We start from the raw sequence: 27,749 nt of genomic DNA on the forward strand, positions 1-27,749 counted from the left end.
TCTTCCAGAGGCATGGTTTCAGGCCATGGCGGACTTAATCTCCCACATAAAGGCCCACCTGCTCACCATGGCTCACACGTGCCTGCGGCTGTTGGGCCACATGGCCCATGTACGTATGTGATCAGCCATGCCCGGCTCCATATGAGGCCCCTGCATACGTGGACCTGTATCTTGACTCTGTGTCAAGTAGTGCACAGCAGCATTGTGGGCACATGATCAGCCGTCTGCCCTGAGCCCCCTCCCGCACTCCACACGCCTCCTGCACCCCAAACCCCTGCCTGGAGCCCCCTCCTGCACCCCTTGCCCTGAGCCTGTTCCTGCACGCCCTCCCGCACCCCAACCTTGTGCCCCAGTCCTACATTCATGGCCCCACATACAATTTCCCCACCCATGTGTGGCCCTCGGGTGAAAAAGTTTGCCCACCCCTGGTTTGCATCATGCATATGCAAGCATTTTCAATCTGCATTAATGTGAGTTAGTACAGACTAAACTTGTGTAAACAAGCCGTGTGTGCTGGTTCACCTCTCCTGCTAGCCTGGAAAAACAAATTAAGACTGAGTCAAATTTATCTCTTGACCATGAGTGCAGAACATTACCGTTAGATCAGCATGCTGATGCATTTTAGTGCTCTCTTTATGAACTGAAGGCTTTATAGAGCGTAAGGAATTGGCATGTAAGAAAATATGCTTTCGTAAGTATGAATGCAGAGCTACTGTCAGCAAAATGCAAAATTACTTAATTAAAACACCGCTTATGCCCATTTTCTCTTAATTCTCCTAGATCACTTTCCCATCCCACTGCTAAAATATTCATTTTCAAAAATTATAATTTATATATTCACTGAGTATCCAGAAATGAAGTTAATGAAACAGTAGGCATGCCCATTGCCCTGAAGACCTTACGATGTAAAATCAAAACACAAGAGTGAGCAAACAGTGACAAGAGAATACCAGGATTACAAAAATTAGGTCATGTAGTATCGTAGGTATGACATACATACATCTTGACTATTTTGGTGGGTATATATAGTTAGACATTTAAAAAATGTCATTTTCTAAAAAAAATTGTGGGATTTATGCTAATTCTGATTAGTGAGGAAGAAAATGGATTAATGGATTGGTGTGAGTGATGGAGTAGGGAAGAAGATGGCGTGGGGGAAGGAGAGAGGTGAAATTGTGTGTGGGACTACTGGTAAGTACCCAAAGAACTAAAACAGGATGTGTGTGTCCCGTCCTGTGTCGTCCCACCCCCACGGTTTAAGTAGTGTCCTCTTTATTGTGGGATCTGGGGGGTGGGGGGCCCAGCAGCTCCGTCATGGGATGCACGCCTGGAGTGTTGTCTGTCACCAGAAAGGGGGGTGGGGAGCGGAAGCTAAGACACAGCCACAACAACAGGGGAAGGGGGACCTGGACCCCTGGGTTCTTCACGCCCCTCCAGAGTTAGCTCGGCTCTTCTGCAGGCCAGGAGCCAGCCACACTAGACTCCACAAAACGGGTGCAGGCAGCAGGGGGGCGGGGGAGGGAACCCCACATTTAGTAGGTGTGGTTGGAGACGAAGAGGGACTCGCTGGCAGCGGGCTCTGGCCTGGCCACTTGGGGTGTATTTCCCCTGGCAGGCGAGGCTGTTAGCCAGGGCCCGTTTGATGTACTTCTCCTGGGCGTTCTCGGCGTTCTCCTTCTTGCCGGCCCAGACCTTGGGGGCAGAGGTCTGCAGGGCACGGCCGTAGGAGAAGGTGAGGGCCCAGGGCTTGTGCAGGGGGCACTTGCTGATAGCATTGAGGTTGAGCGAAGCCTCCTCACTCTGCCCACTGGACAGAAAGGTGATGCTGGGCACAGCGGGCGGCACAACATGGTGCGGCGCAGGGCGGTGACTGTTGCCATGGCGATCTCCTCATGGCTGTCCTAGTTGGTGCAGGCATGGCCGGCTGTCACCATGTTGGGTTTCAGCAGCGTCCCCTCCAGGTAGATGTGGTGGTCGCTCAGAGCCTTGTACATGGCTGCCACCACCTTCTTGGTGACGTACTGGCAGCGCTTCAGGTCATGGTCCCCCATTGATCAGGATTTCCGGCTCTGCAATGGGCACGATCCCGTTCTGCTGTCAGTTGCTGGTGTAGCGAGCTAGGACGTTGGCGTTCTCCAGGATGGCCAGGTGGGAGGGGGTGTGCTCAGAGATGTGAGGCAGGACAAATAGCTGATTGCATTCTACGTAGAAGCAGCAGTGAATCGGTAGTTAGGTGGAGTCTCAAGGTGCCTGGTGGAATCAGGTGCTTGAGTGGTACTCTGTAGAAGGAGTAGAGCAACAAGAAAGTTCCAAGATTCAGAAGCTGGTGGCAGCTGCTACTACAGCCTCTGTGAGTGATGGGATTTTTTTGGGTGGGGTATGCTTGGGCTGATGGGAAAGCTTTAAAATCCTGTGCTCACGTTGGAAATAAAGTTTTGGGTTTTGTTTTTTCTGTCTCAGAACTTGTATACATTTATTCTTCTTAAACCTGAAACACGCTGAAAATTAATGAAGTGGTCTTTCCTTTAACCCATTAGATTCATGATATTTATAAAAATGTAAATCAAATGCAATTTCTTTAAGATGTTCAGATTCGTGTGCTACACTCTGACATGTAATTCAGCTGTTGGCTACCACACTTTTTATTAGATGTGCAGTTGAATGGTTTAAATTTGTGTTTATGGGGGGCTTTTTCTTTTGTTAAAAAAATCATGATATTTAAAGTGTAGGTGAATAGTGTGTGTGAGGAGAGAGAGTTGTATGGAGAATTAGGCATGGGGGATGCAAATTATGTTGTGGTCTGTAGTAGTGGTACTTTGTTTTCTTCAGCTGTTAATTACCTATCAGGCCAGAGGTCACAGCTTGAAAACTGGGTTTTTGTATTAAACAAGCATACCCATTAAGAGCAATATTCAGTAGGATCACATTTTTTTGATTGTGTGAAATATACCTTAATTTCCATAATTAGCCATTAGGATGGCTTAAGGATAAGAGGGGATTTTTACTTCAATATTTTTCTGCTCAAGTTATGAGTGCAAACTAGAATGAAAAGCCACCAAAAATATAGTCAAGTTGAACTAATTGTAGATTCAAAAACTTAGTTTTGTCAGTAGCTTACTAAAAATGTAGTATTTACACTTCAGCTACTTGCAGTAAATCATTCTGGAATTACCAGCTTTTTCTGTTTGCTACTACATTCGGTGTCTGGAAATATTTGCTAGGTTTACTTATATGGAGTTTGGTTTTAGTTTCCCAAGGGGACAGTAGATTGTCTGAGTTCCGTATCATTCTTTTGTCCTGCCTGGTGAAATTTGCAGCAGCCAAAATGTTCATTACAGAGTTTAGTAGCTCACAGCAATGTGGGATCCATAATATAGCAGACATATATTTAAGTCATTTCCATACAATCATTCAGGTATCCCTGGTCACTTTTCTGATTTTTCGTGCCTGTTTTGCTGCAGCTGCTCTACACTTTCTATTTCTTCTTGTACTTCATTTTGAGTATATTCTGTAGCATGCTGAATACAGATCTGCAGACAGGATTTATGGTGTCTGGGATAAGGGGCCCAGCAATGCTCTGTCCCATTTTCCCCCCAACCCTCCCGGCCAAGAGGTCCTTTACGCTGCAGTTGCCTTGGCATAATCCCCTGCAGCCCTGTACATCACTTTCGTAGGAGGGGGTCACTTCCCTTTTGTGTTTCACTGCTGACTCATACTCTTGCTAAGGTGATGAGATTTTCAAAATGAAAAACCAAGATATAACCATCATATATATATGCCAGAAGGTGCAAAGGAGTTTTGGGTGTGAAGCCAGAAGTGCACATGGAAGGGATTTAGGAACTGGAGGGGTAGAGAAGAGATGAGTCAGTTCCTTTATACCTCCTTTGTTTAATTTTTAGCCGCTTTCTGCATGCCCAACATATTTAACTTAAACTAAGTGAGGTTTTTTTAATTTATCTCCTTTTAACTTCTGTCGTCGTCCTCTTGGTCTCTCTAGTCTTGATTTTCTTTTTCACACTTGACTTTCTCATTTCTCTAATCTATCCATCCCTTTGAGCTACTACCTCTTTTATTTGTTCTTCTTCATCCAGCCAAGCTTAGCCAGCCACATGTACATTCACCTTCCCCAGCCATTGTAGTCTTCCTTTACTCAAGGATAAGGTTGATAGACCTGAAGAGGACGAGGAGCAGTTCTCTTCACTGGGCTGAGAGCTTTTAGGAATGGAAAATCTGCCCACTGAGAGGGCAGTCTGCCACAGAGTGGGGAGATGAGGCCTGATAACTTTTTTCTCAATTCAACTTTATATATCTGGTGGGGGTGTGTTACGAATAAACCCACCTGCCACATTTTGTGCAGCTCCATGTGACTTTTTTTGCAGATGTGACTACTTGGTGTGTAATACGCATACCATGTTTCCAGAAATGTTTAATATTGATGAAAGGCATTGGATTGACACCAGGTATTCCTTGCAGGCTTCCCTGAAAAGTGAAAGCAGGTGTGTGCAGGCAGGACCTTATTCATTGCACCTCTCAAAGACTGAGGGACAGGATGAATTTCTTGTGGGGGTAGCCAGAGTCAGCTTGGTATTGGTAACTAAGATGGTTTGAGAATGGGGATGTTTGGTTTCTGGAAGGGAACATGGATGTGGGGGTGGCACTAGCTCCCTTTGCTCCTGTTAGTCCTCGGCCCTGTCAGGTCCTCACATTCAGTTCTTCGTTAGTTCCTGTCCTTCCCCAAAGCTCCTCACCTACCCTGCCTGTGGGGCAGTGATGCTGCCAGTGCCCCTTTCCCTCTCCACTGCTACATGTGTCTAAGAATGAGCTGGGGGAGAAGAGAGAAGACAGAGAAGGAAGTCTGGTGATAAACAATATGACCTCCAGGTCAAACCTTTTTTCTCAAGGTTTCTCAACACTGAAAATTAGTTCAGAAACTAGAATCTCCATGTATGCTTCAGTTAGGCTTTCACTCTGCAAACACTGAAGCATGTGCTTAACTTTACGCTTGAGTTGAGCCATTGAATTCAATGCAAATTACTCATGTGCATAAGCTGTAGGATCTGGGGTATAGACATTTAGAAGTCCATGATTTAAGGGATTTCTATTTTCATATTGATTAATCTTTGTTTTTAATATTTAGTCTTTTATGCGGTAGCCAATGTTGTGAAAATGTTGTTCTTCAAGAATCCTACTAAATAAAATGTCAGATTAATATTTATTCAAATGTATATGAAAGATATTTTTGAAACCCCTGAATTGAATGAAATGTTTCAATTAAAATGGTCGCATTGCCTATTTTGTTATAGCTGTGCATGTCAGCCAATGGATAAGTGTAATATGAAATAAATTAACTCCTGCTCCAATTTGTAAAACAAGGCTTAAAATATTGAATAACCATTAAAAGTGCTCTTTGTATGTAACAAACTCATTAATCATCAGGATTTTGTATTGAAAGCCATTATTCTGACAGTCTCAGAGGATATAAACCTGGAATTGTAGGGAGAGTTTAGAGTATTGAGATACAGATGTATCTTTTCAAAATTGATTTTATTTTCTTGTCGTTTATGTCCTGATGTCCTTCGTTTCTCAACTGTAGTTAAAAATAATAAAATCTTTTTACCAATTAGTGCGATTTTTAAAAGGACACTTAGTTTTTTTTTACAGTTACATACATGAAATTATTGTGGTAGCACATGCAAATTGAATACATTGTGGTGGGGAGCCTCTACTGTTTTGCAAACACAATATCCTGATTCTTCACAGGGCTACTGTATCTATAATTGCATATATACTTGTCTTCATTCTGGAAAATCAAGCTCTGAAAGTTTTGTTCTCAGTACAGTGACAAAATACATAACAGCAGTAAATAAAATAATGAAGTTGCTAATTCATAGATGTTGTAAGTAGAATTTCTGCTGTGTGTAATCCTCCTTTAACTGGCTTTTTAAAATGGTCTGTGTACTCATGCTCTGTGTATCCATTAAATGTTTCTAATACCCCCCCTCTCCCCCCCCGCCTGCTTCCCAAGTGAATCCTATCCACTTCTACATTCTGTCAGGAAATGTTCTCTTGAAGGCTTCTTGCTGACTTGGAAGAGAGGGTTGGTGGAGTTTCTGAACTATAAGGCTGGTCCACTGGGAATTGAAAGATTTCCTTTGTCTGCATTCATATTCACTCAGTATGCTGGAAAAAATTTTCTACAGAAATGGCCTTTTTTGAGGAGGGAGGATATTCAGGCCCACATATGCAACACTACCAAGATCCCCATCTCCCTAGAAATTCTACCTAGACAGTATTTCTGAGGAGGGTGGAGCTATGGAAATGACTTTAAAGAAGATATGTTCATTTGACACTTGTATCATTATTTAAGCTTTTTTATTGTTGCAGTGAGCTAGTATTGTAGGTGAAGCACACTTGCCACAAAGTCAAACCTCCAGAAGATAATGAAAGCTCTCCTCATACAGAGATTCCCTAATTAGGGATGTCAGTTTCTTCAGGAATAGCTTTATGGGGTCTTCAGATAGGGAGGGAGCTGTCTGGAATTACAAAATCTTGGAGAAAGATAATGGATTGCTAGTGCAATCCAACAAAAGAGTGGGGAAAAAAGTTTATTGCCAGGATGTTGAGAGGGCTGTTTAGGGGCCCTTAAGAAAGATCTAAGCAAAATAAATAGTTTTTTCTTGGCAGCAAAGTAAGTGTATCCAATTGATAGGAATGCTTGCTAACGAGGGACCAGTTTTCTTGCTTTGGGCAGCACTCTGTGACCATTTATTGGAATGTCTCATACCTACTGAATTTATTTCAATTTCTGACCACCAGTCTTCCTTTAAAGAAAATAAAATACACTGCATTAAACAATTACACAAATTTTCCCCTCTGTTCCTTACTATGCAAAAAAGGGAGGGAAGGAATTAATAACTTGCTGGAAAGGGCTATCCTTAAATCTTGGTGACGGGATGTACACTTCTCCCAAATATGGAATAAACATTGACTCTTGGTATGATGTTTGAGGTATCTAGAGAAAAGATGCTGGCTTTTCCATCCCACTCATTAATTTTTTGGGGGGTGCCCTCCACTCCTGCAGCTTCAGATAAGCTCCCTCATCCTATAGAAGCTTATATTGACTGAACTTCCTGCTCCTGGGTCCACCTGCTGTTGCCAGTAAGGAGCCCCTTTCCAGATGTCATGGGAATGAGGGCTCCTGAGGGATCCTAAGATCCTCCAAGAAATTTAGGACACCCAAAAACAGACAGACAAAACCAATCCTGCTTTGAATGCATGTGGGATGATTAATAATCCTGGCTCTCGCTACGTTTGCAAAGTGAGTTGGGATAGAGCATGTGCAGCAAGGCTGAGCATTTAGATATACAAGAGAGAGAGAAAAAAGTGTTGGTATCCATAGCAATGGTAATTTAGTTCTCTTGCTAATTTGAGGTATTTCCTGTTACTGATATGTATAGGAACAGAAAATACTCCATGTGAGTAAAAGCTGACCTAAGGTTACTATGGATACCATAAGTTTGTTTTTCCTGACTGTGCATATAGTTTAAATTATGGCGTTGTATTAATGTAGTGTATGGATGGCATTTATCTTTAACCCATTACACTTTCTCCAAGGAAGAGTCTGATTAGAACAGTAGTTCACAAAACATTAATAGGAAGAGTGACTTGACATTTTTCCAGAGACCATGAATAAAAAAAAATCTTGCTGATCATGGGAAGAACCTGGCAGTGCACATTTATTTCATGTTTTGTCTTCACAAAAATCTCTCTAAGTAGGCAGCAGTTTGGTTTTGCTTTCTACTTTCTGGAACTTGGATTTCTGCATCCATTTAGTATTTCACACTGTTTTTATCAGAAAATTTGAGGTTGCTGTTGGCTTCTGAAAATTTGACGAAAAGGAAGGATTCCTGTGATTACACAGGCATGGAAAAAGATTGCAAGAGGCTATTCTTTTGTTACTGATGAGGATCAAAGAACTGTAATGTTGAATTTGAAAGTTTTTATGCAGCCTTGGGACAAGAGATTCACAACTATATCTCTTTAACATTTGAAGTGGGGTAGTTTCAACTCCACCTAGTCCACTTTTGTTTGTTTTGAGGAAACTTTCCCATCTATTTACAGTATTGTAGGAATTGAATGGGTACGCTGAAAGCTAGATCTACTGTTTAGCAAATCTTTGCTGATAATTTCTTGAATAATCAACAGCAGTCTTTTACTTTGAAAAAGTGAATGATTCTGGAAATGCCCATAGCTCATGAGTCATCACTGAAGATTTTAAATAGTTGAATGCAGTGTTTGTCCTCCACCCTTCCAGAATGACATGAATCATATTTTACTGTTTCCCAAATAGTTTAAATAGAAATGGTGTATATTCCTGACTTAAGCTGTTGTACACATTAGAATTCCATAGGAATTTTAAACAGACTTGGGTTGTAAAGGCAAACATTTTGTAACCCTAGCAACTTATTTTAACCACGAAGATTTTTCCTCCTGCTCTTTGATGTGACAAACCTATAATAATCTGTTACTGATTCGCACAGCTGATTTTAGTTTTTTTAAATATAAACTCTTTACACGTTACCTAAAGTTCAGTTGCAAGAATCACTTTATTATTGTGATAAATTTATAAAGGCTAATATATGAAAGTGTGCATATGAATAAATTGTTTTCCTATCTTTTTAGAAGGCAGTTTTGTTTAGTACATTTCAATAATAAAAAACCCCCTCCAACCTGAAAGCCTCTGGTCAGTCCGGAGTCCCATTATCTCCTGGTTGTATGGTGATTTAGGCTATGTTTACACTACCACGGTAAGTCGACATACCTTGGGTCGAATTACCGCAGGGTCTACACCACGGGGAGTTGACGGGAGAGAAATTCCCGTTGGCTTAGCTTACTCTTCTCATCGGGGGTAGAGTACAGGGGTCGACTGGAGAGCGATCTGTCCATTTGGAGGGTCTTCACTAGACCCGCTAAATTGACGGCCGGTGGATCGATCTCAGAGCATGGATCCCAGCTGTACTGTAGACAAAGCCTTACACACATTTGTATAAAATTTAACCACTTCTGTCTCAAGCTAAAAATATCCTGAAAAACTCCCAGAAGAAAATGTGGGATATGCCTTGGGAAGGGCAGATATGGTTACAACTAGGAAAAGATTACATTTTTCTTGGTCACAAGAGTCACAGATCCACTGCAGTGGTACTTCAGTCTGTCTGCAGCTTGGGAGTGGGAACAGAACTATTACCAATCATTGGCAGCAGAGGGAATGCTCTGCCTCTGGAAGTTTCCTCCATTTTTTCCTGCTTTCACGGTGTCCAGCAGCTCAGGTAGATCTCCTTGCCGGAGAGCTTTTCTGAGGAAAATACCAAACTTTTTTTCAGATTGATGACTAACATTTTAGTTCAATAGCATTGTCTTTCTGACTCCCATTCATGCTGGAGGATTGCATTCTGGGGAGGTTGTCTGCTCACATGTGTTTCCCCTTTTGATTGTGTTCACGGGCTTCACGGAGAAAGCTAGGCTAAGAAAAGGCAAAGGAAAGGGTCTGTGACTCCTGCTTCACTGACATTATCAAATACCTTGACAGGGAGCTCAGCCAGCTCTGTGGGCAGAGTGCAGTGTTCTCACTCTGCAGCAAAGGAGGCAGGCAGGCCTGAAAAAACTGCCTCTGGGGCAAGCCTTTTCCCCTCCCCTATCTCCACAAGTAGAGTAGGCAAAAAGGCACAATGTCAGTTAGAAGAACATGCTTGAGTCCCTAGAGCCCATGCCAATAGCCCCTCTCCTGACAGCAAAGATGAGCTGCTTAATCTCCAAGGGGGAAACGGATCTGTCTGGCCCATGGGGATCCCATGAAGAAGAGAGAGAGACAGATTTTGTGGAGTCTGTTGAACCTCAAGCCAGGATGTTGAAACACCCAACAGGGACCCATGTTGGGGAGGGGAGCGAGTAAGCCTACATTACTTTAGGAAGTGGTGGGTGATGGGCACTGGAAATACTTTCGGAGCAATCTCTGAACCCAGTTTTGCTTCCCTCCTCTGAAGCAGGATTATAGGGACAGACTTCCAAAAGGGAACTAAATGAAATCAGTGCTGTTTTCCAAGCTCATATTCAGAGTACAGCATAGCAACAGGTCAATGCAGAAAAGACCAGACTACAGTCATGTGCTGTCGTCTTTGTGTGAATGTATGTGCACAAAGGGAGTTTTTTCCCCTCAGGGAAGGAAGGCAAGCTGACCTAATCTGAGTTATGCAGTTTTATACATATGTAATGATGAAAAAAGATCAGCTTCTTTCAGGCACTGTTATGTTAGGAGCTCGGCAGCTCTCCTAGACAAGCTATATCTGTACATTCCTCCTCATGCTCCTTGGGAAGATGTAATAAGGGGATGGGGTTTCCCATCACACCTAAAAGCTTGGGAAAGTATTTGGCTGTGGGAACCAGCTGTTGCTGCTGTTTGCCATACCATAACATCCATGATACTGTTCCCAGCATGTGCTGCAGTTTACCTGGGTTGTCCACCGCCACATCTCAGGATGGAGTGTGGAGAGGGACAGCAGTCCACATGGAAGAACAAGCAGGCAATAAGAGGCCTCTTAGCCCACCACTACTTAGACCCTCTTGGTCTTCATTTAATAAATCAGAAGGTCCCACAATGTACATTCATCCATATTCTATCTGAGGTAGATACCAGATTGGTAGCACATAGTGAGTGGTAATTCAAAGTACAGTTAACACAATCCATTATTTAGGAAAGTAAAAATTACTGTGGAAGTTGTCTAAACTGAAGGGAACTTCAGGGATCTGGATGTTCCCTTGTTACGAGTGACTGGGTTTGTCCCTAAGCTGCAAAAGGCTGACGTTCCCAATGTAACAGATCTGCAGAACTTAATAGAAGAAAGGAAAATTTCAGGTAAGTTTAGTACTTGTAAATAACTATCATGGTGCTGGCATGCCTTTGCTGTAGATGTCAGAATATGTATGAGACTCATGCAAACAATCTTAACTGTGCAAACCCCCCCTTCCCTTCCCTTCATACAGTGCTCTTGCGAATTATGGTTCATGGATCATTTTGTTAGCCAGGCTCAGTAACAGCTATGTGAATCACAGCAGTAAAGTTCACTATATTTATTTATTGTTAAATTAATAATGATATTATGCTGGGGATTGTGAGGAACCGTGTTGATACGGATGGATGTCACATCTTCTGCTCAGACTAAATGAGGGAACACTTAAATGCCCCTTTGTTCAGAGATAGGTGAAACAGGACCCACCACCCAAAATGTGGGCAGGTAGGGAGTTTGGCAAAACAGGTGGAACTTGGCTCATCTCCTCAATAGCCCCTTATCTCTTCCTGCACCCCACTGTGATACACAGACAAGCCAGAGTAGCAATAGAAGGGAGGGGTCTAGTAACTTACTGTTGGCCTATACAAGCCCCTTCCCCGTTCTGCCTCGTTCCCCCAGGAGCAATGAGGAAGCAGGGGAGGAACTGTGACTCAGTGTCTGAGTCACAATGGCTCCTGGGGTGGTGTGGGTTAAACTCATAGCTACGTCTGAACTCAAGATCTAGCTCTAAGTATGTGTTATGTACTTGCAGTTGGTTGTAAAACTATTGGTTAGTATTTTTTTTTAAGTCTTCTCTTTAGATATTGACCTAGTTTGTTGTTCCAGGCTTCAAGCTTCTATTCTTGATCTTTGTTCAGTGGAATTTTCTCTTTTTAAAATCAGTTGCTGGAAATAATTAACTACATTAAGTGCCAAATACTGCAGCAATGCAGGCTAGAACTAGCTTAGGGAGATTGAGTTTACAAAGCAGTGTAGAGGATTTAGCCACACATCTTTCATTAACATCAACATACCAAGAAGAATAAAAGGCTTGGAGTTATAAAATAAAATTAAAAAGGGTTATATGGATGGTGGGGAATAGCACAAAATCAGACTAACCTGGAAAATTACACATGCATTGAATGAACACTGAAAATGGCAAAAGTTTGATATGGTGGCATGGAAATAGTTGAGCTGTTGTAGGAGATATCTAGGCTTAGGAGCCACCTTTTATGTATAGGTGGGTAAGGTCCAGCTCTCTATGACTACCTTTTTTTCCTTTGTTTCCTTCTCTGACCTTCCTTCTCCTGCTACACCTCATGGAACTGTTAGAAAAGTAAGCTAAAGGGTGAGGCACTTGGGAGCCAGTGGTAAGGTGTTCTTGGCAGCAGGCCTTCACTTTTACCACCAGAAATGTAATTGACTGACTAAAATATTGTAAAAAACATCTTTATCCAGTCTTTTCAATGACTCTTGGCTCTTCTCTCTCATATTTAGTCTACTTGAAAGGTGTTTCTGAGCGTTGTTCTCTTTAAAAGTTGAGTTGCGGGTGTCATGAGGTGTGGTGTGTAGTGATACCTACCTTTTAGTATAAGTACTTTGAGTATCTGTGGCACTCTTTTCTAATATTAAGTGCTCAACTCCCACCGTTGATAGAGAAGTTGCAGTGTACTTCCAAACATGAAATAAAAGTACCTGTTTCACTACCTGTTTCATAGACTGCCAGTTAAATATAACGTAAAATAAAATGTCTCCCATCTACTTGAACATACATGCTTAATTTCAAAGTCTGCTGGCTGTTACTGAAACTCTACCACTATTCAGAAGAAACTGCGACTAAACTATCTACCTGATTTTATTTGGTTAGCGAGAGGATACCACATAGACCATTGCTGTAGCCAATTATCCTCCTAAAATACAACGTGCTTCGGTGTTGATACCCTACCATTGCAGCTCTCACTCTGAGTGGTAAGTTGAAAAGCCCTGCTTTCTTATAGGGCAATTAATAATTGCCTGAGAAATAGAGGAAGGTGGTGGTTGCACTGTAATGTTGGTAGCCCCTTTCCTAAGTCAGTTCAGGAATGCGCTGCTTCTCCCTCTTGAGAAGAAAGTTCAGAGTCCAAATAGAGAAGTCTTCCAGTCTGTTGTTATTGCAGCACCACCATAATACACTTTACTACTTTTTAACGAGGAAAAAAAACTACTTGAATTTGTGTATCCAGTTTGTGACAGTTCGTTCCCACCAGGCCTGGAAAACATGCAGAGAGGCTAAGGGTTAAAGTCTTGATCTTTTGTTTTTGTTTTTATAGGAATATAAACTTATGCATCTAATACTCAGAGTAGACTTTGTAATGTAACAGTGGTATTTCCTAGGTATTTGTACAGCAAAGGGATCCCTCTGCAGCCCATTTTAAATTTCAAAATGAGTAGATTGGTTTATACTACATTTGAAATTACTTAAGAAATTATTTGAATCAAAAATAAGAATTTTGTTTAAAAAAACAAGAACAAATTACTATTATGTTTTAGTATTCAGATTGACCCACTCTGGTATATTGTAATTTATTAGGCATTCACTCAATCCATTTGTATTTTCAGTCCAGATCAGATATCTTAAGAAGGATATAAAACAACAATTATGCTGCTGGTTCAATATAAGAAAAAGTCAAAATGTTCTTGGGGTGTTCATTGTCCCCTATGTGTGGCGGTGTAGTTGTTAAATGGCAGATTTGTGGTGTTTTTGACCCCTTAGGTATATGGGTTAAATAGCCACTGAAATTAATACAATATTGATTTTTTTATTTAAACAAAGCTGTGGCTAGATGTGATGTAATTGCATTTTAACTCTTTCCAGTATGAACATGGTAACACTTCTATTCTAAAAATTAAGTTACAGTAAATGTGTACAAGAAAAAAATATGGTGAATTGCCATACCAACTTTACATAAATATTTTATGGGCAAAATTTCCAAAATAAGTGTCAGAACTTATCCAGATGTTTTTTATTAATCTCTTCTGTAATTATAGTTAAATCACTGTGCCCAATCTTCCATTTTTTTGTTGTAAGTATGAAGCGTTATATTCCTTATAGTAAATATATTCATTGGACATCTTGTTGGATTCTTCACATAGCTAGATAGGTCATGAATTGCAAAGATAATAAGTAGGGAATTCCCAAATCACAGTGAAAGCATCTAGCTAGCATATCAAATTATAATTGTAATTTGCAATAAAACAATACTTAACTTTTTTCTTCATATTTCTCCTTAAATATTTGTATATCTTTGAAGACTTCTTATTTCCACACAACATATGGACCCAGTAAACTAATGGCTAGTTAGTCTCATAATGAAGGTGGGAAGAAAGGAGAAAAACATTCCTTGATATTGACTACTACCAACCTCTGACTTGTATCCATCCGCCAAAACAGTACATTGGTGGGGTGGGAGAGCTACTTTACAGTATCTAGGAATTTGATTTTTTCTAAGGTTATTTTTGGTCACATATGCAAGCTATTGTCAATTTCTGAAGAGTATTCATAAATGGAAGGCAAATATTTTTCATATATGCAGTGTATCAGAAAACGTTTCAGTGGGTATCGTATCTTGGAAGAGCTGCTGACATCCCATGGAAATCTTTGTTACATGTAGAAATAATTTTACTGTTTACATTTTCTGTCTCTTCCCTGGTTCTTAAAGAACATCTGTATGAAATTTACCTGAGCCTTGTTCTTTAAATCCTCTGTCATCCTGCATTCTGTGGACAGTTGTGACCCCTCCCACCACCATGTAGACAGACAAGTGAAATAGATAAGCTTGACAGAACACACAATCCTTCCTTTTATTAAAATGTCCTTAGTTGTAACTTTCCCAAAGATCTTGTATGGAATTTTAATAACTAACTATATAGAGAAATAAAAAAGGCTTTACAAAGGCGGGAAAGCATTATTATTCAAATGCTAGAAATAAGAAAATTTAGGTACAGAGTTTATATATTGCCACAGAGTCACACAGTGAACAAGACATCTGGGTTAAATTCTGCCAGTCCTGACCTCTAACCAATAGACTACATAATCTACAAAAATACTTTAAAATATGCTCCCTCCCTCTCCTCCCCACCTCAGATTTTTTCCAGGAAGTGTTAGCAATTGTTTAACACATTTTGATATAGTATGGTGAAACTACTGAAGGTTGGGCATATGATTTTAAAATATCTACAGTGGTTTGGAATGGCAGTGCTGATAGTAGGAATAACTTTGATTCTTAACCTTTTGAAAAATCACATCTGTTAATATCTAAAGCAGTTAAAACACCTGAGACTGGTTTTCTTTCTTTTTCTTGTCCTGGACTGGTACATAGGACTTCAGAGTAAGAATACTTAATTAAGAGGCATCAGATAAGAACATGAGAATGGCCGTACTGTGTCAGACTAATGATCCATGTAGCCCAGTATCCTGCTTCTGGCAGTGACGAATGCCAGATGCTTCAAAGGGAAAGAACAGAAGAGGGCAATCACCAAGTGATCCATCCCCTGTCGTCCATTCCCTGCATCTAACAGTCAGAGTTCTTAGGGACACCCAAAGCATGTAGGTTCATCCCTGATCACCTAGGCTAATAGCCATAGATGGACCTATCTTCCAGGAACTTACCTAATTCTTTTTTTGAACCCGGTTATATTTTTGACCTTCACAATCGATCCCGGCAGTGAGTTCCATAGGTTGACTGCATTGTGTGAAGTGCTCCCTTACGTTTGTTTTAAACCTGCTACCTGTTAAATTAATTGGGTGACCCCTGATTCTTGTGTTACGTGAATGGGGTAAATAACGCTTCCTTATTCACTTTCTCCATACGATCTATGATTTTATAGATGTTTCATATCCCTCCTTAGTCATTTTTCCAAGCTGAACAATCTGAATCTTTTTAATCTCTCCTCATATGGAAGCTATTCCATAACCTTATCATTTTTGTTGCTCTTCTCTGTACTTTTTCCATTTCTAATATATCATTTTAGAGATAGGGCAATCAGAACCTGAATACATGTGGTATTCAAGATGTGGGTGTACCAGGGATTTATATAGTGGCATTATGATATTTTCTGTTTCCTAATGGTCCCTAATATTCTCTTAGCTTTTTTGACTGCTGCTGCACGTTGAGCTGATAGAACTATTGATGATGACTTCAAGATCTTTCTTGAGTGTTAACAGCTAGCTTAGACCCCATCATTTTGGATTTTGTTTTCCACTGTGCATTGCTTTGCATTTTCAACATCCAATTTCATCTGCCATTTTGTTGCTCAGTCTCCTAGATCATTCAACCTGTTCTCCTTTTATATATTGTGAATTGATCAGTGATTGACAGCCATCAAAAAATCTTTATATTGTCTAGTAGGAACAAAAAACCACCGTTTGCTTAACACTGAAGCATTTCCAACAGTTTATGGCACATGATGCAGTTGTATAATACGCCCACAGACCAGCACAGTTACTTTAAGCAAATTTAGGTCAAAATATAAATTCAGTTTGTTGGAATATGAGATTAATGAAGGCTACGTTATGCTTGGTCATTTTTCAAACTTCAGTATTGTGTGTGTGTGTGTGTGTGTTTAGTAGCAAAAGTAATGTTTATGGTAGGAGAGTGGGGTGGGAGGAGGTATTGTTTTATGGTCTTTGTGTATATAATGTCTTCTGCAGTTTCCACAGTATGCATCCGATGAAGTGAGCTGTAGCTCACGAAAGCTTATGCTCAAATTGGTTAGTCTCTAAGGTGCCACAAGTACTCCTTTTCTTTTTGCGAATACAGACTAACACGGCTGTTACTCTGAAACCAATGGTTAGTTTATCTTTTTAAAGTAACTGACCATTAAAAGCTAGTTTTATATCTTAGTTTTTAGGGGATTTCTGTTTAAAATACTCTGTCTTCAGAGAGTTAAATGAGGACTGCTCTGTTGTTCTGTACAGTAACATGTGAAAGCAGTTAGAATGTTGGAATTGTTTACTTGCCTAAATTGTCAGTCAGCAGAGCCAGTACACCAGATTTCTTTGTGGCTTTTAGTGGAAAAAGTTAAACACTCGCTCTTTCTTCAATTATAGAATTTTTACGTGTGAGCCGAATTAGTCACAAAACTGGCACAAACATTCAAACTGTGATGACTGCCCAAAAGGCACTATTTATTTATTTATTTTTTGCGAGAGGAAGTTGCATCCAGAGCAGTAGCTCAGTTCTCTGGTAAGTGTAACATGTGAGCATTACTAGGCATTTCATGCTGCGGGTCTGCAGTCTGTGCTCTTTAGACTATTGCTCAGTTCGAATGCTGCTGTGGATGTGAACTGTGCTCTGTTAATATGTTCTCTAATGACCAATTCAGGCAGTAGGATTTCAAAGCTTTGCAAGACCATCTATTGAATGAACACACAATCTAAAAATCAGCGACAGAAAATTGATGTATAGTATTTAACCCTGGAGGAAAATCAGGTTGGCACAGAGACAGCCATTCGCATAAAGAAGTTGGCTCAAAGAAGATGCACAGAGTCTCATTTTTTTCCACAGTCTGAATGAACACTACAACGGAAGCTATATTCACATGGTGATCAAAAGAAACACTTGCGTGATGAACTGCTGATGCAGGAAAAGTCTAAGGCAGTAATTTGAGCTCTTCGTGCCTTAGTAGCTTGCTTGTTTTACGGAAACATTCTTCCTTAACAGCATTTCTGCATAGTGGGTTCCCTGTTGGAGCAGCACATCAATTGCCTGATGGAGGAAAAATGAATGCTCTACATTGCTGGTATCATTGATGGAGTAAAACTATCTACGTTTCTGTCACTTGGGAAATCTGGATTAAACAGGCAATCTTATTATTCCGGGAGTCCCATTGTCCCTTGTGGTCTGACTCATTGCATGTAAATGTACTGCAGCTCTGCTGTACATTGCGGAGATTTTTATTACATACGGAAGAATTGTCAATCTTGGAGTATCATGTTGTGAATCCTTGCTGAAAAATAGATTGTGTGAAGTATTCCTGACATTAAGACAAATGAAGTTCCAAAATTGCAGAATAAGATCCTGAAACATTTAGGGCAGTGGTGTTTATTTTCAGTCATCAGAAAGCCTAGTACAGTAAATTGGAGACTGACCTTGCAAGACAGGCTATAGCTGTGATCATCTCTGTCAGAGCAATTGTTCCTTGTTTCATTCTATACAGAATGGTGTCATGTCACCTACAACAATGATTTCACTGTGTGGATAAAGTTATTCTGTAGAAATAGCAATATTAACAGGCAGATTTTCTAGTAAAAGGACATACTATAGATATTTACGATATTGACATTTCTATTCTAACCTAGTGTGGAGAATATTTTTAATACATTTTTCACAAATTCAGTGTTGTAGTACAGGTGAATGAAACCTTGTTTTTAAAGTATATATTTTTTTAAAATAGCATTGTTTGAACATCTTAAATGAAATATAGTGGGGAAAAAAGTCCTTTTTTAAATTTTAAAACACCAGCAATAGTGTTAAGAAGTTATGTTTGTGAGTGTATACTCGGGAGGTAAAAGTACTTTCTGTGCTGTCTCAGCTGTGGTTACTACAGTGTTGTCCTGAATACAGTTTTTTCAAACGGATCGAATGAGTCGAGTGTGTATTGTTGTTTTGGAGGAGGTTGAAGATGATTCTCCCACATTTTTTTCCAAACTACCTCAGGAAAATACATCTGTACGTCCTTCACCTTCTGGAAATGTGTTGGTAAGATATGTCCTCTGCAATAGTGCTGCAAAGGTCTAGTGATTATCTTATCATAGGATTTACATGACTAAGCAAAGTAGCACCTGGGTTACTTTGTGTTGAATACTTGTGGCACCTTAGAGACTAACCAGTTTATTTGAGCATAAGCATCCGATGAAGTGAGCTGTAGCTCACGAAAGCTTATGCTCAGATAAATTGTTTAGTTTCTAAGGTGCCACAAGTACTCCTTTTCTTTTTGCAAATACAGACTAACACGCTGCTACTCTGAAACCTTTGTGTTGAACGAATAGTTCTTTAGTGAAGTCAAAATCACCTATGTTAAGCACCATGATATTTAAAACTTAGGGATGGAATTAAAACTTGTAAGGGCTCCCTTTTTTGTGTGTAACGATATTTTTGAAGCAGAGTTAAGAAATCTCAACTTTGTAGTTAGTTTTATGATAGCACAGTTTTTCCAGAGAGCTTGACGAAATTACATTTGCAGTAAATATTTGCTTTCCTGCTGCTTGTTGTTTTATCTGTTCAGTACCACTTTAGAAACTGATGTAACCTTTATAATGCAATAATAAGCTGTGTGTATTTTGAGAATTGGTATCGTATCCAGGGTATCTTAAGAATATCAGTTGCACACTAAAATAAAAAGTTATGAAAGTCAGATTATAGATGTAATGTAGCTGTGCATTCATGTTATCACTTACCAGAAGCATTGAAGAAATTTGCTTTCTTGAAAACAAAATTATTCTTCTTTGTCATGTAATTTTGAGGTTTGACTTAGATCATGATATATCACAGAAGTTTGTGATGCTGATTAGGAAATCTAGTTATATTTAGTAATGCCTGTGTGTACGTGTGCATTTGTTTCCATATAATTCAAATATACTCTTGCTTCCTTATTCTTATCCAAACACAAGAACTTTTAATTTTACTAATTTACTAATGTAAAATGAGTTTTACATATATTTTGAATAGTATATAATGTATCCTAGACTAATTGATCTTACTTTGCCACAGGAATTTATTTTAGTAGTCTTTTTTTTTAAGCATTCGTTAAAAACCTAGAAAAATTTATAAACCTTTTTTTAAATCCAGCGGTTCTTTAGTTTGTGTACAAGTTTGTAAAGTATATTGGGGGTGGATGTGTGGAATGCATGTAATGTAATGTTTGTTTTTTAAATACTACTACTTTCTTTTGTTTCAGCCACTGCTGGTTCAAGCTATATTTAATGGGGACCCTGATGAAGTTCGAGCATTAATATTTAAGAAAGAAGATGTTAACTTTCAGGTAAAGAGAAACGTGCCCTATACCTTTGAGAATAAATTCATTTCATTTTGGGTACAGCTCCAATTCTTTAATGTTCTTATCACTTCAAAAGTGTGCTTACTTGCAGATATTTATGAAAATTTTAACTGTTACATAAAGTATAACCACCTAGATCATGATCCTAATCTCCTTATTTAGACCCATCTCACCTTGAAGTTAATATCTTTGGCTTGGGAAACACTGCAGTATGAGGGGTTTAAACATAAAAATGGTCCTGTGCGAGAGAAGGCCTAGATTTTTGTACTAAATTTATTTAAAGAAAAAAGAATTAATTCAAAATCTTACTGTGTGAACTTTTAGACTTCCAATTTCCAGTTTCACTGTACAAAAATAACCACAAAGTTTGTTTACATTAAAGCATTAAAGTTTGACTAGAAAATGAGAATATTTTAGGTCTGATATTTTGTGGAGTCTGTTTATTCATTTTTAATCAAAGGATGCACAGGAGTCAACATATACATACAGTAGACAACTGAGAAAATGTAGGCATAACTTTATTTAGGCTGATATTATCTTGGGAGGATTTTAAAGCACAGATTCTAAAAACAAATAGGTTTATGCAGTCATTTAAAACTGGAAGCCCTGTTTCTTTTGTTATATAACCCTGCAGTGTTGCAAACCTGAACAAATTTTTTGTTCTATTGAAATGAAGTTGACTTGTCCAGTTTCATTATTTGAGTGAAATACAAAAAGTTAAAACCACATAACTGGTGCAAGGTAAAGTACATCTTCAACTATTAATAATTTAAGGTGTAAGACATCAGTAGGGAATTTCATGTAATGTACAATTTTTAACTTGATAGTGTCCCATTAGAAAGATAAGCCATAGTAAACAGCTGATATCGCTTTGCTTTTAAAAAACACTTAAAATTTGCACATGTAAGGACTTCATGCAGCAATTTCTTTCCTCCCATTTGTAACTTCCCAAATTGGTCCTAAAGTGATTAGTTGTCCTAAAGCGTTAGTGCTGACCACTAGATCCAACATAGTTTGGATCCAGTGAAACACTTAAAAATTACTGTTTATAATTACAAAATTGGGAATATATAGACTCTAAAGCAAAAGTTTAATCAAAAATATGTATTTAGACATTTGAAAGCATTTTGCATGAGATTCTGGGGCTAATCCAGTGCTCATTAAAGTGTATGAGTGTCTCCATTGACTTGATGGACCCTAGGTTGTGTCCTGTGTGAGTAAATACTGTGCGACTTCTTGTCAGTTTGAAAGTTTTGTTTTACAAGGTTAAATTTAATGAGTTTTAGTAATTTCCTATATGAGGTTGCAAAAAAACAAAAAAAATTGGCTTTGGGTGAGAGATCAGTTGTTTATCCACTTTTCTTTTGTTGTTGTTTTTTTACTTTGCACACTGTGATTAATACCTTTGTAAGCCTTCCTGTTGCAGTACTTCAGCTCTCTGATATCATTTCAGACTCTTCTGTGATGCTCACTTTTATAGAAGTTGCACCTGATAGTTTTAAAAGAGGGTGCTTTTTTATGGATACCATAGTAGTTCATATGTTTCAGAAAGAAGCTTGGATCATGTGATGTGATATATAACTTAATGTGCTTGTTAAATTTTTTAAAAGTTGATTCTTTTCATATGTGCACCTTTACCACATCTTGCACATTCTTTATTATTTTAAAAACCTGATTAGTATTTAATAGGTTAGTCACTTGACTCATGCTTTTCAGTACATAAATAAAACTTATAAAAATTAAATTTGGTTCTTGTAAAGAACATTTTATTAGTAGAAGTACTTTTTAAATTAAATTATTTTCCATTTCTTTTACTTGAAGCAAAAGCTTCTATTTTAGTTTTCAGCATGTGTGCAATATCTTTCCAGCACAGCCTCTTGTCAGTCAAATGGAGTCAGTTCCTGAACATGGATAAACAGATGCACAATCCAATTAGGTAGGGGCTCATGTAGTTGTTAAAGAATTTATTGAAAGAGAGATACTTTTGACTGATAAGCATTTATGTTGGGGAAAAAAACAGGAAAAAACAAAATACTCATAACTTGTGTTTAAATCCTTAGATTTTAATGCTTTATTGCCTCAGAAACAATCTTGGAGGGAAACACGTTGTAGGCATATCAGCTTATTCATATACAAAGATGTGCTTAGAAACACAGGTTTTGGCAGACATGCTCTTCTCCCCAGAGCAGCTTCCCAGCCACCCTCTCTCATGTAGACAGGTACTTATCACCCTCAGTGCCTCCTTCAGTGCTGGCCCAACTGCGGTTGGGGAGGTGGGAAGTACAGTCTTCTTAACAGTATGTTCACATGCAGCCCTTACTACAGCCTGTTTTCTAGTTGCTGACACAGACACATCTTCCCTTCTTTTTTGAGAAAACTGAGGAAGCCTGTTTGGTGAATAGTTCAGTTTTTTGTTTTTTGTTTTCTGTTTTTATCTGGCTGACATGGGCTATTTATGAGATGGCTATGATGCTTAGTGTCCCAAGCTTCCCCTCACAATCTAGAACCTATCCTTCCAACAAAGCCCGATGCCAACTCTGTCCACATATTTATTTAAGTGACACCATCATAGGACCTAATTGCATTAGCCATGCCATCAGGGGCTCGTTCACCTGCATATCTGCCAATGTGATATATGCCATCATGTGCCAGCAAGGCTCCTCTGCCATGTACATTGGCCAAACTGGACCATCTCTATGCACAAGAATAAATGGACACAAATCTGACATCAGGAATCATAACATTCAAAAACCGGTAGGAGAACACTTCAACCTCTCTGGTCACTCAGTAAAAGACTTAAGGGTGGCAATTTTGCAACAGAAAAGCTTCAAAAACAGATTCCAACGAGAAACTGCTGAACTTAAATATGTAAACTAGATACCATTAACTTGGGTTTGAATAGAGACTGGGAGTGGCTGGGACGTTACACATATTGAATCTATTTCCCCGTGTTAGCTATCCTAAACTTTGTCAACTGTCTAAATGGGCCATCTTGATTATCACTACAAAAGGCTTTTTTTCTCCTGCTGATAATAGCTTATCGTAATTAATTAGCCTCTTACAGTTTGCATGGCAACTTCCGTCTTCTCTGTGTGTGCGTGTGCGCGCATATCTATATCTATCTATCTTACTATATGTTCCATTCTGTACATCCGATGAAGTGGGCTGTAGCCCACAAAAGCTTATGCTCTAATAAATTTGTTAGTCTCTAGGGTGCCACTAGTACTCCTGTTCTTTTAATCTAGACCTTGAATTTCCACCTTAATTATGTGCTGTCATTGGCAGTGGAAAAGAGAAGTTGGAGAAAATGAAGTTTTCATGATTTGACAGTAAAGATAAGAGTTGCATTAGACTATTTAACTGTTGAGAATTATATTGGGGAAACAATGTGACAAAACAATGTGTGTATGTTTCTTCACATCCCCATCCAGAAACTTCAGCAGTGGTCTAGGGAATTCCTTATTCATTCTCCCCAATGCTTCCTGCTGCTTTTCTGAACAACTATTATTGTGCAAAAAGAACAGGAGTACTTGTGGCACCTTAGAGACTAACAAATTTATTTGAGCATAAGCTTTTGTGAGCTACAGCTCACTTCATTGGATGTATTCAGGAATGGCTCACGAATGCTTATGCTCAAATACATTTGTTAGTCTCTAAGGTGCCACAGGTCCTCCTTTTCTTTTTGCGGATACAGACTAACACAGCTGCTACTCTGAAACCTTTTATTGTGCAGTCAGTATTCTTACTGTGGCGGATAGTATCCTTTTGTGGGTGATGGGGTGGGTTATTTATCAACTTATTTTTCTGTGGATTGTAGTTCTGTGTCTCAGCTGAATTTATCCAATTAACTTTTGATCTCATATGGAGCCATCTGACAAAGTCAAGAAGGATGTTGCATGAACATTTTTGATGTAGTGTCTTGGGGGACATTTTCTCTGATCACTCAATTTCACGTATCTTTTAAGATTATGGATGTTTATATAAAATATTTCATATTCTAATAGTCTGACAATATTTTTGTAGTTTTGTGGCATCTGTTTATTTTATTGATGCCAAGTGAGGTATATCTATGTAGAGTAATGTTTGACTTCTTAAAACTAAGTGGTGATTGTGGTTACCACAAAAACAGTATGAAATGCCTAAAGCTCAGGACCAGGTTGGGCCCCATGTGCTTTTGACAAACATAATAAAGGCAATCCCTAGATTATGTGTGTTTTCCAGTCAGACTGGCCCAAAAAATTGAGTGAATCCTTTTGAAACTGTCAAAATGTAATGTTTAGCGTTCATGCTACTAGATAGTGTACTTAAGATAAATACATGGGAAATCTGGTTATAGGGTCTGAAATAAACTTAAAATTGATTCCTGAACATGCGTAAAACCTGTTATATAAAGAAAATGTCCAAAGATAGCATCAAATGCCTTTTGACAACAAAATAAATACTCTATTGTAAGGCTGTCACTTTCTTAGTTTATCCTCTTTTGTCAAGGTGCCATATTAGAAGAATTCTGAGGTTAGAGGTGGTCTTTCATATTCTAAGCTGCTGTGCATAACAGTGAGATAATAAAAAGATAGCAAATTTTAGTTATGTTCTGGAAAAAAGCTGCTATGAGTTAACATTGGCTGCCTTATCTAATATCAGCTTAGACTAACAAACTTTGTATTATTGTCTGTACTAGAATTGTAACATAGCAGTGAAAGAGTAACTATAATTTCTCAAACTCGTCTGTGACTCGCAAAAAGATCAATAAAGGTTTTCAGTGGAGGTTTGGAGAGTGCATTAAAGTGCAATTTGAGCTATGCAGATTGTCGCTGAACTCAGTAGAATTTTTCATAATCTCATTATGCAAAATCTAATTGGTGTTCATGGTAACAAATGCTGCTACAGTTATGGTTACATCCATATGGATTTATGGTTAAAATCCTGATTACACTTGCTCTCTTAGGACGGCTGAACTTTTCATACTTGATCTCAGACCAAAGATAAACATCTAATCTTCTCCAGAACATGTCTACAGTCTTAATATGCCGTTTACTTGTTTAGGCAGCCGCTAAATCCAAAATAGCTCCCCTTCTGCAAAGCTCCTAATGCAAGAGTGGTATTCCTGTGCTGACATGCACATACCAATGTTCAAACCTACCTGTGTGTGACACAATTAAAATGTATGACAAATTACTGAAATGTGGAACACCGGTATATTGTTGTGCATTGTGCCTTTGACAGCTTATTGTGGTTTTAAACTATAAAAACTTTTTCTAAAAATGTTTTCTCACTGTGTGAAATAAACCAGTTTTATTTAAACTAGAAAAATAAATACCTTCATGTGTCACCATGAGGACTGCATACATGGGTTGCCAGTAGGGTTTGAACTCTGGAATATAAGAACTCTCCCACTTGAGTAAAGGAGTAACTATTTTTCTCTATATGGAACACACACTATTGGATAAATTGGCATGTGCTTTACCAGCAGATTAGTGATTTGCTAGACAGCAGTAAAATTTTGGTGATACCAAATCCTCGATTCTGTTCTTGGATCTGGGAATGGGTGTGAGGTATTAGTGACTAGAGTTGTGGGTGTAGACAAGATATCTAAGCCCACATATTTGGCCCAGTTGTTCTGTGAGGCAGTGTGGCTGTGTATATGACTAGTGACTGCTGTATTAGAGATGTGGATTCTCTTCCCAGTTCTGCCTAAAATGGATTTGTGAAATCTCTGTTTGCTTATTTACAAAATGGTGGATACTGGACTGCCTTCTAGGGTAGCGTATCGTCTTGCTAAATATGTTTCTCTGCATTTCAGTGTCCTTTTTAAAGGAGGGAAGGGCTGGTCAGTGGTTAGGATTTGGTTGACTTAGGTTCAAATCCTTGTTCCATCCCTGCTTGTGACATTGGGAAAAATCACTTAGCCTCTCTGCGACATAATTCCCCATCTGTAAATTGTTAGCAACCTGATGGGGGGTGTGAGGCTAAATACATTAAAGGTTGTGAGATGCTCAGACGCTACAGTAATGGGGTGTGTGTGTGTATAAATACCTAAGACAGAAATAAAGGGCAATTTAAAAAAAGTGCTCAGATACTATGGTAATGGGTGGCAGTACATAACCTAAAAGAGATGAAACAGCAATCGAGATGAGTTGAACTCATGGTCACCTGGTTGCCATCTCAGTGCACTAACCCTAGGATATGAGATTTGGATAGGGAGTGTCTCCCCTTCTTGCAGAATGGTACTCATACCTGCCTGTACATAGAACAGGCAAGCCTGAGTTTAGGCAAGCCAGAAAAGCAGAACATTTTGGTATATGTGAGACCTCTGAACATATATAGATAAATATGCATGTTGGATATTTTTGCTTTGAGATGCATTTTTAGAATTACTGTAATATGTTGGCAATTATTGAATGACTTGATAGTTGGTTGCTGGATAATTCAGTGCATGTCTTCTACATTAACGTGGTGGGGGTGCAATCTTACACTTTAGGTCTAATAAGTTGTGTAGTACTATATCCTTAATGTAAACTTAATTTTTCACTTTTAATATAGTATAGCATGTCATGCAAGGAAAAAGGTTTTAAGAATTGATCATTTTATGTTCAGTAGCTTTTTTTGCTTTGTAACCAATTATTGTTTATATCAAATGGCTATAAGTCACATGATGATCTGCATGGTTCCGTGCACATAGGTTTTTCTTTTTTCAATAAAACAGAATTTTATTATAGCTTAAAACAAAAAAGTTAACTGAATTTGCATATTAGTTGCTGAGTGAAATATTTGGGTTTCTGAGTTACTCATTGTAAGCAATGAATAGTTTTTGTAGTTTACAAAAGGCGCTATTGTGAGAGCTTACCAGCTGCTGTCTTAAATGGATTAGATCGGTCAGAGCAGTTTTAATTAACATAAATTAATTAATTTTAAAATGGTATTTGCACACAACAGCCTGTCTACACTAGGGTGCGCTACATTGTTAACACTGGTGGAGCTGAACTGATTCTAGCAACAATGAGAAATTTTTGTAGACAGCTGCTGTTGGTGGCGGTGCTGCCTTCAGAGCTTCCTGCAGCCAGGGGAGGTTCCTGGAAGTGAGTGTGACCTGGTCCCACTGGCAGCCTGTGTAGCGGAAGTGAAAGTCTCATCCCTCCCCAACCTGGCCAGGACTCGGAGCTAGAGCTCGGTGCATGGCTCGGCGCCCCAGTCCAGCCCTTCCCAACCTCCAGGTCCAGCACTAAGTTTGTGACCACAGGAACCCGTTATCACGGTGGACTGGGGTGTCGCCCACTCGTAAAGCCGGCCATGCCCCCCACACCCCATACCATGCCACCCTCACTTATGCGCTGCTGGTGGTGATGGCAGCACTGCCTTCAGAGCTGGGTGCCAGCCGCTGCTCTCCAGTGGTGCAGCTCTGAAGGAAGCACAGAAGTAAGGGGTGTCAATACCACGACCCTTCTATAATAGCCAGATTTCATGGGAGAGGCCAAAGTTCATGGTCCGTGGCATTTTTTCACTGCTATGAATTTGTCCAGCCTATTTATCTGACCCAGATGGAGCCTGTGCCAAAGGTCTCTGGATCCAAGTGTGCACTCGTTTTCTGTCAAGCTGACTCCATCGGGAAGGGAAGCAGAGGGGTAGTATGCCTACCGCTTAGAATATACTAGCAAATTGGACAGTTGCGGGCAAATGTTCTACCTTGTCTCAAGAATGTCTAAGTCCCAGTGTTGAAAATGGTTTTGCCCTGTTCACATACACATGTAAATAGTTAACAGCAATCAGAAGGACCTGCTACTGACAACTGTGGTTGGTATGTTGTGCTAATGTAGACAGGGCTGTAGAAGAAGCATCCAGATGTGGCCTTAGCTGGAATACTTTGTATGCAGCTGCTGCTCTGCTGACTCAAAA

At 39.3% G+C, this 27,749-nt stretch overlaps 1 protein-coding gene and 1 pseudogene across 3 annotated transcripts in view; one reads left to right on the plus strand and one right to left on the minus strand.

Annotated features, from left to right (window-relative positions):
• ANKRD28 (ankyrin repeat domain 28) overlaps positions 1-27,749 on the plus strand; it is a 227,539-nt gene that overhangs the window by 51,516 nt on the left and 148,274 nt on the right. The window contains exons 1-2 of one of the 2 annotated variants that reach the window (XM_084621172.1): positions 18,396-18,562; positions 19,761-19,844. In XM_084621172.1, the coding sequence (XP_084477298.1) occupies positions 18,446-18,562; positions 19,761-19,844 (201 nt within the window). In that variant the 5' untranslated portion in view covers positions 18,396-18,445. Of the gene's footprint in view, positions 1-18,395; positions 18,563-19,760; positions 19,845-27,749 lie in introns of those variants that run through there. The other variant, XM_084621173.1, reaches the window with a different exon arrangement.
• On the minus strand, positions 1,533-14,611 carry LOC311515652 (fructose-bisphosphate aldolase A pseudogene; annotated as a pseudogene). The gene is made up of 2 exons: positions 14,542-14,611; positions 1,533-2,201 (listed from the first exon to the last, which is right to left on the minus strand). The product of its transcript is annotated as a fructose-bisphosphate aldolase A pseudogene (transcript).

Source organism: Lepidochelys olivacea (assembly GCF_965140295.1).
Source record: "Lepidochelys olivacea isolate rLepOli2 genome assembly, chromosome: 2".
Classification (NCBI taxonomy): Eukaryota; Metazoa; Chordata; order Testudines; family Cheloniidae; genus Lepidochelys; species Lepidochelys olivacea.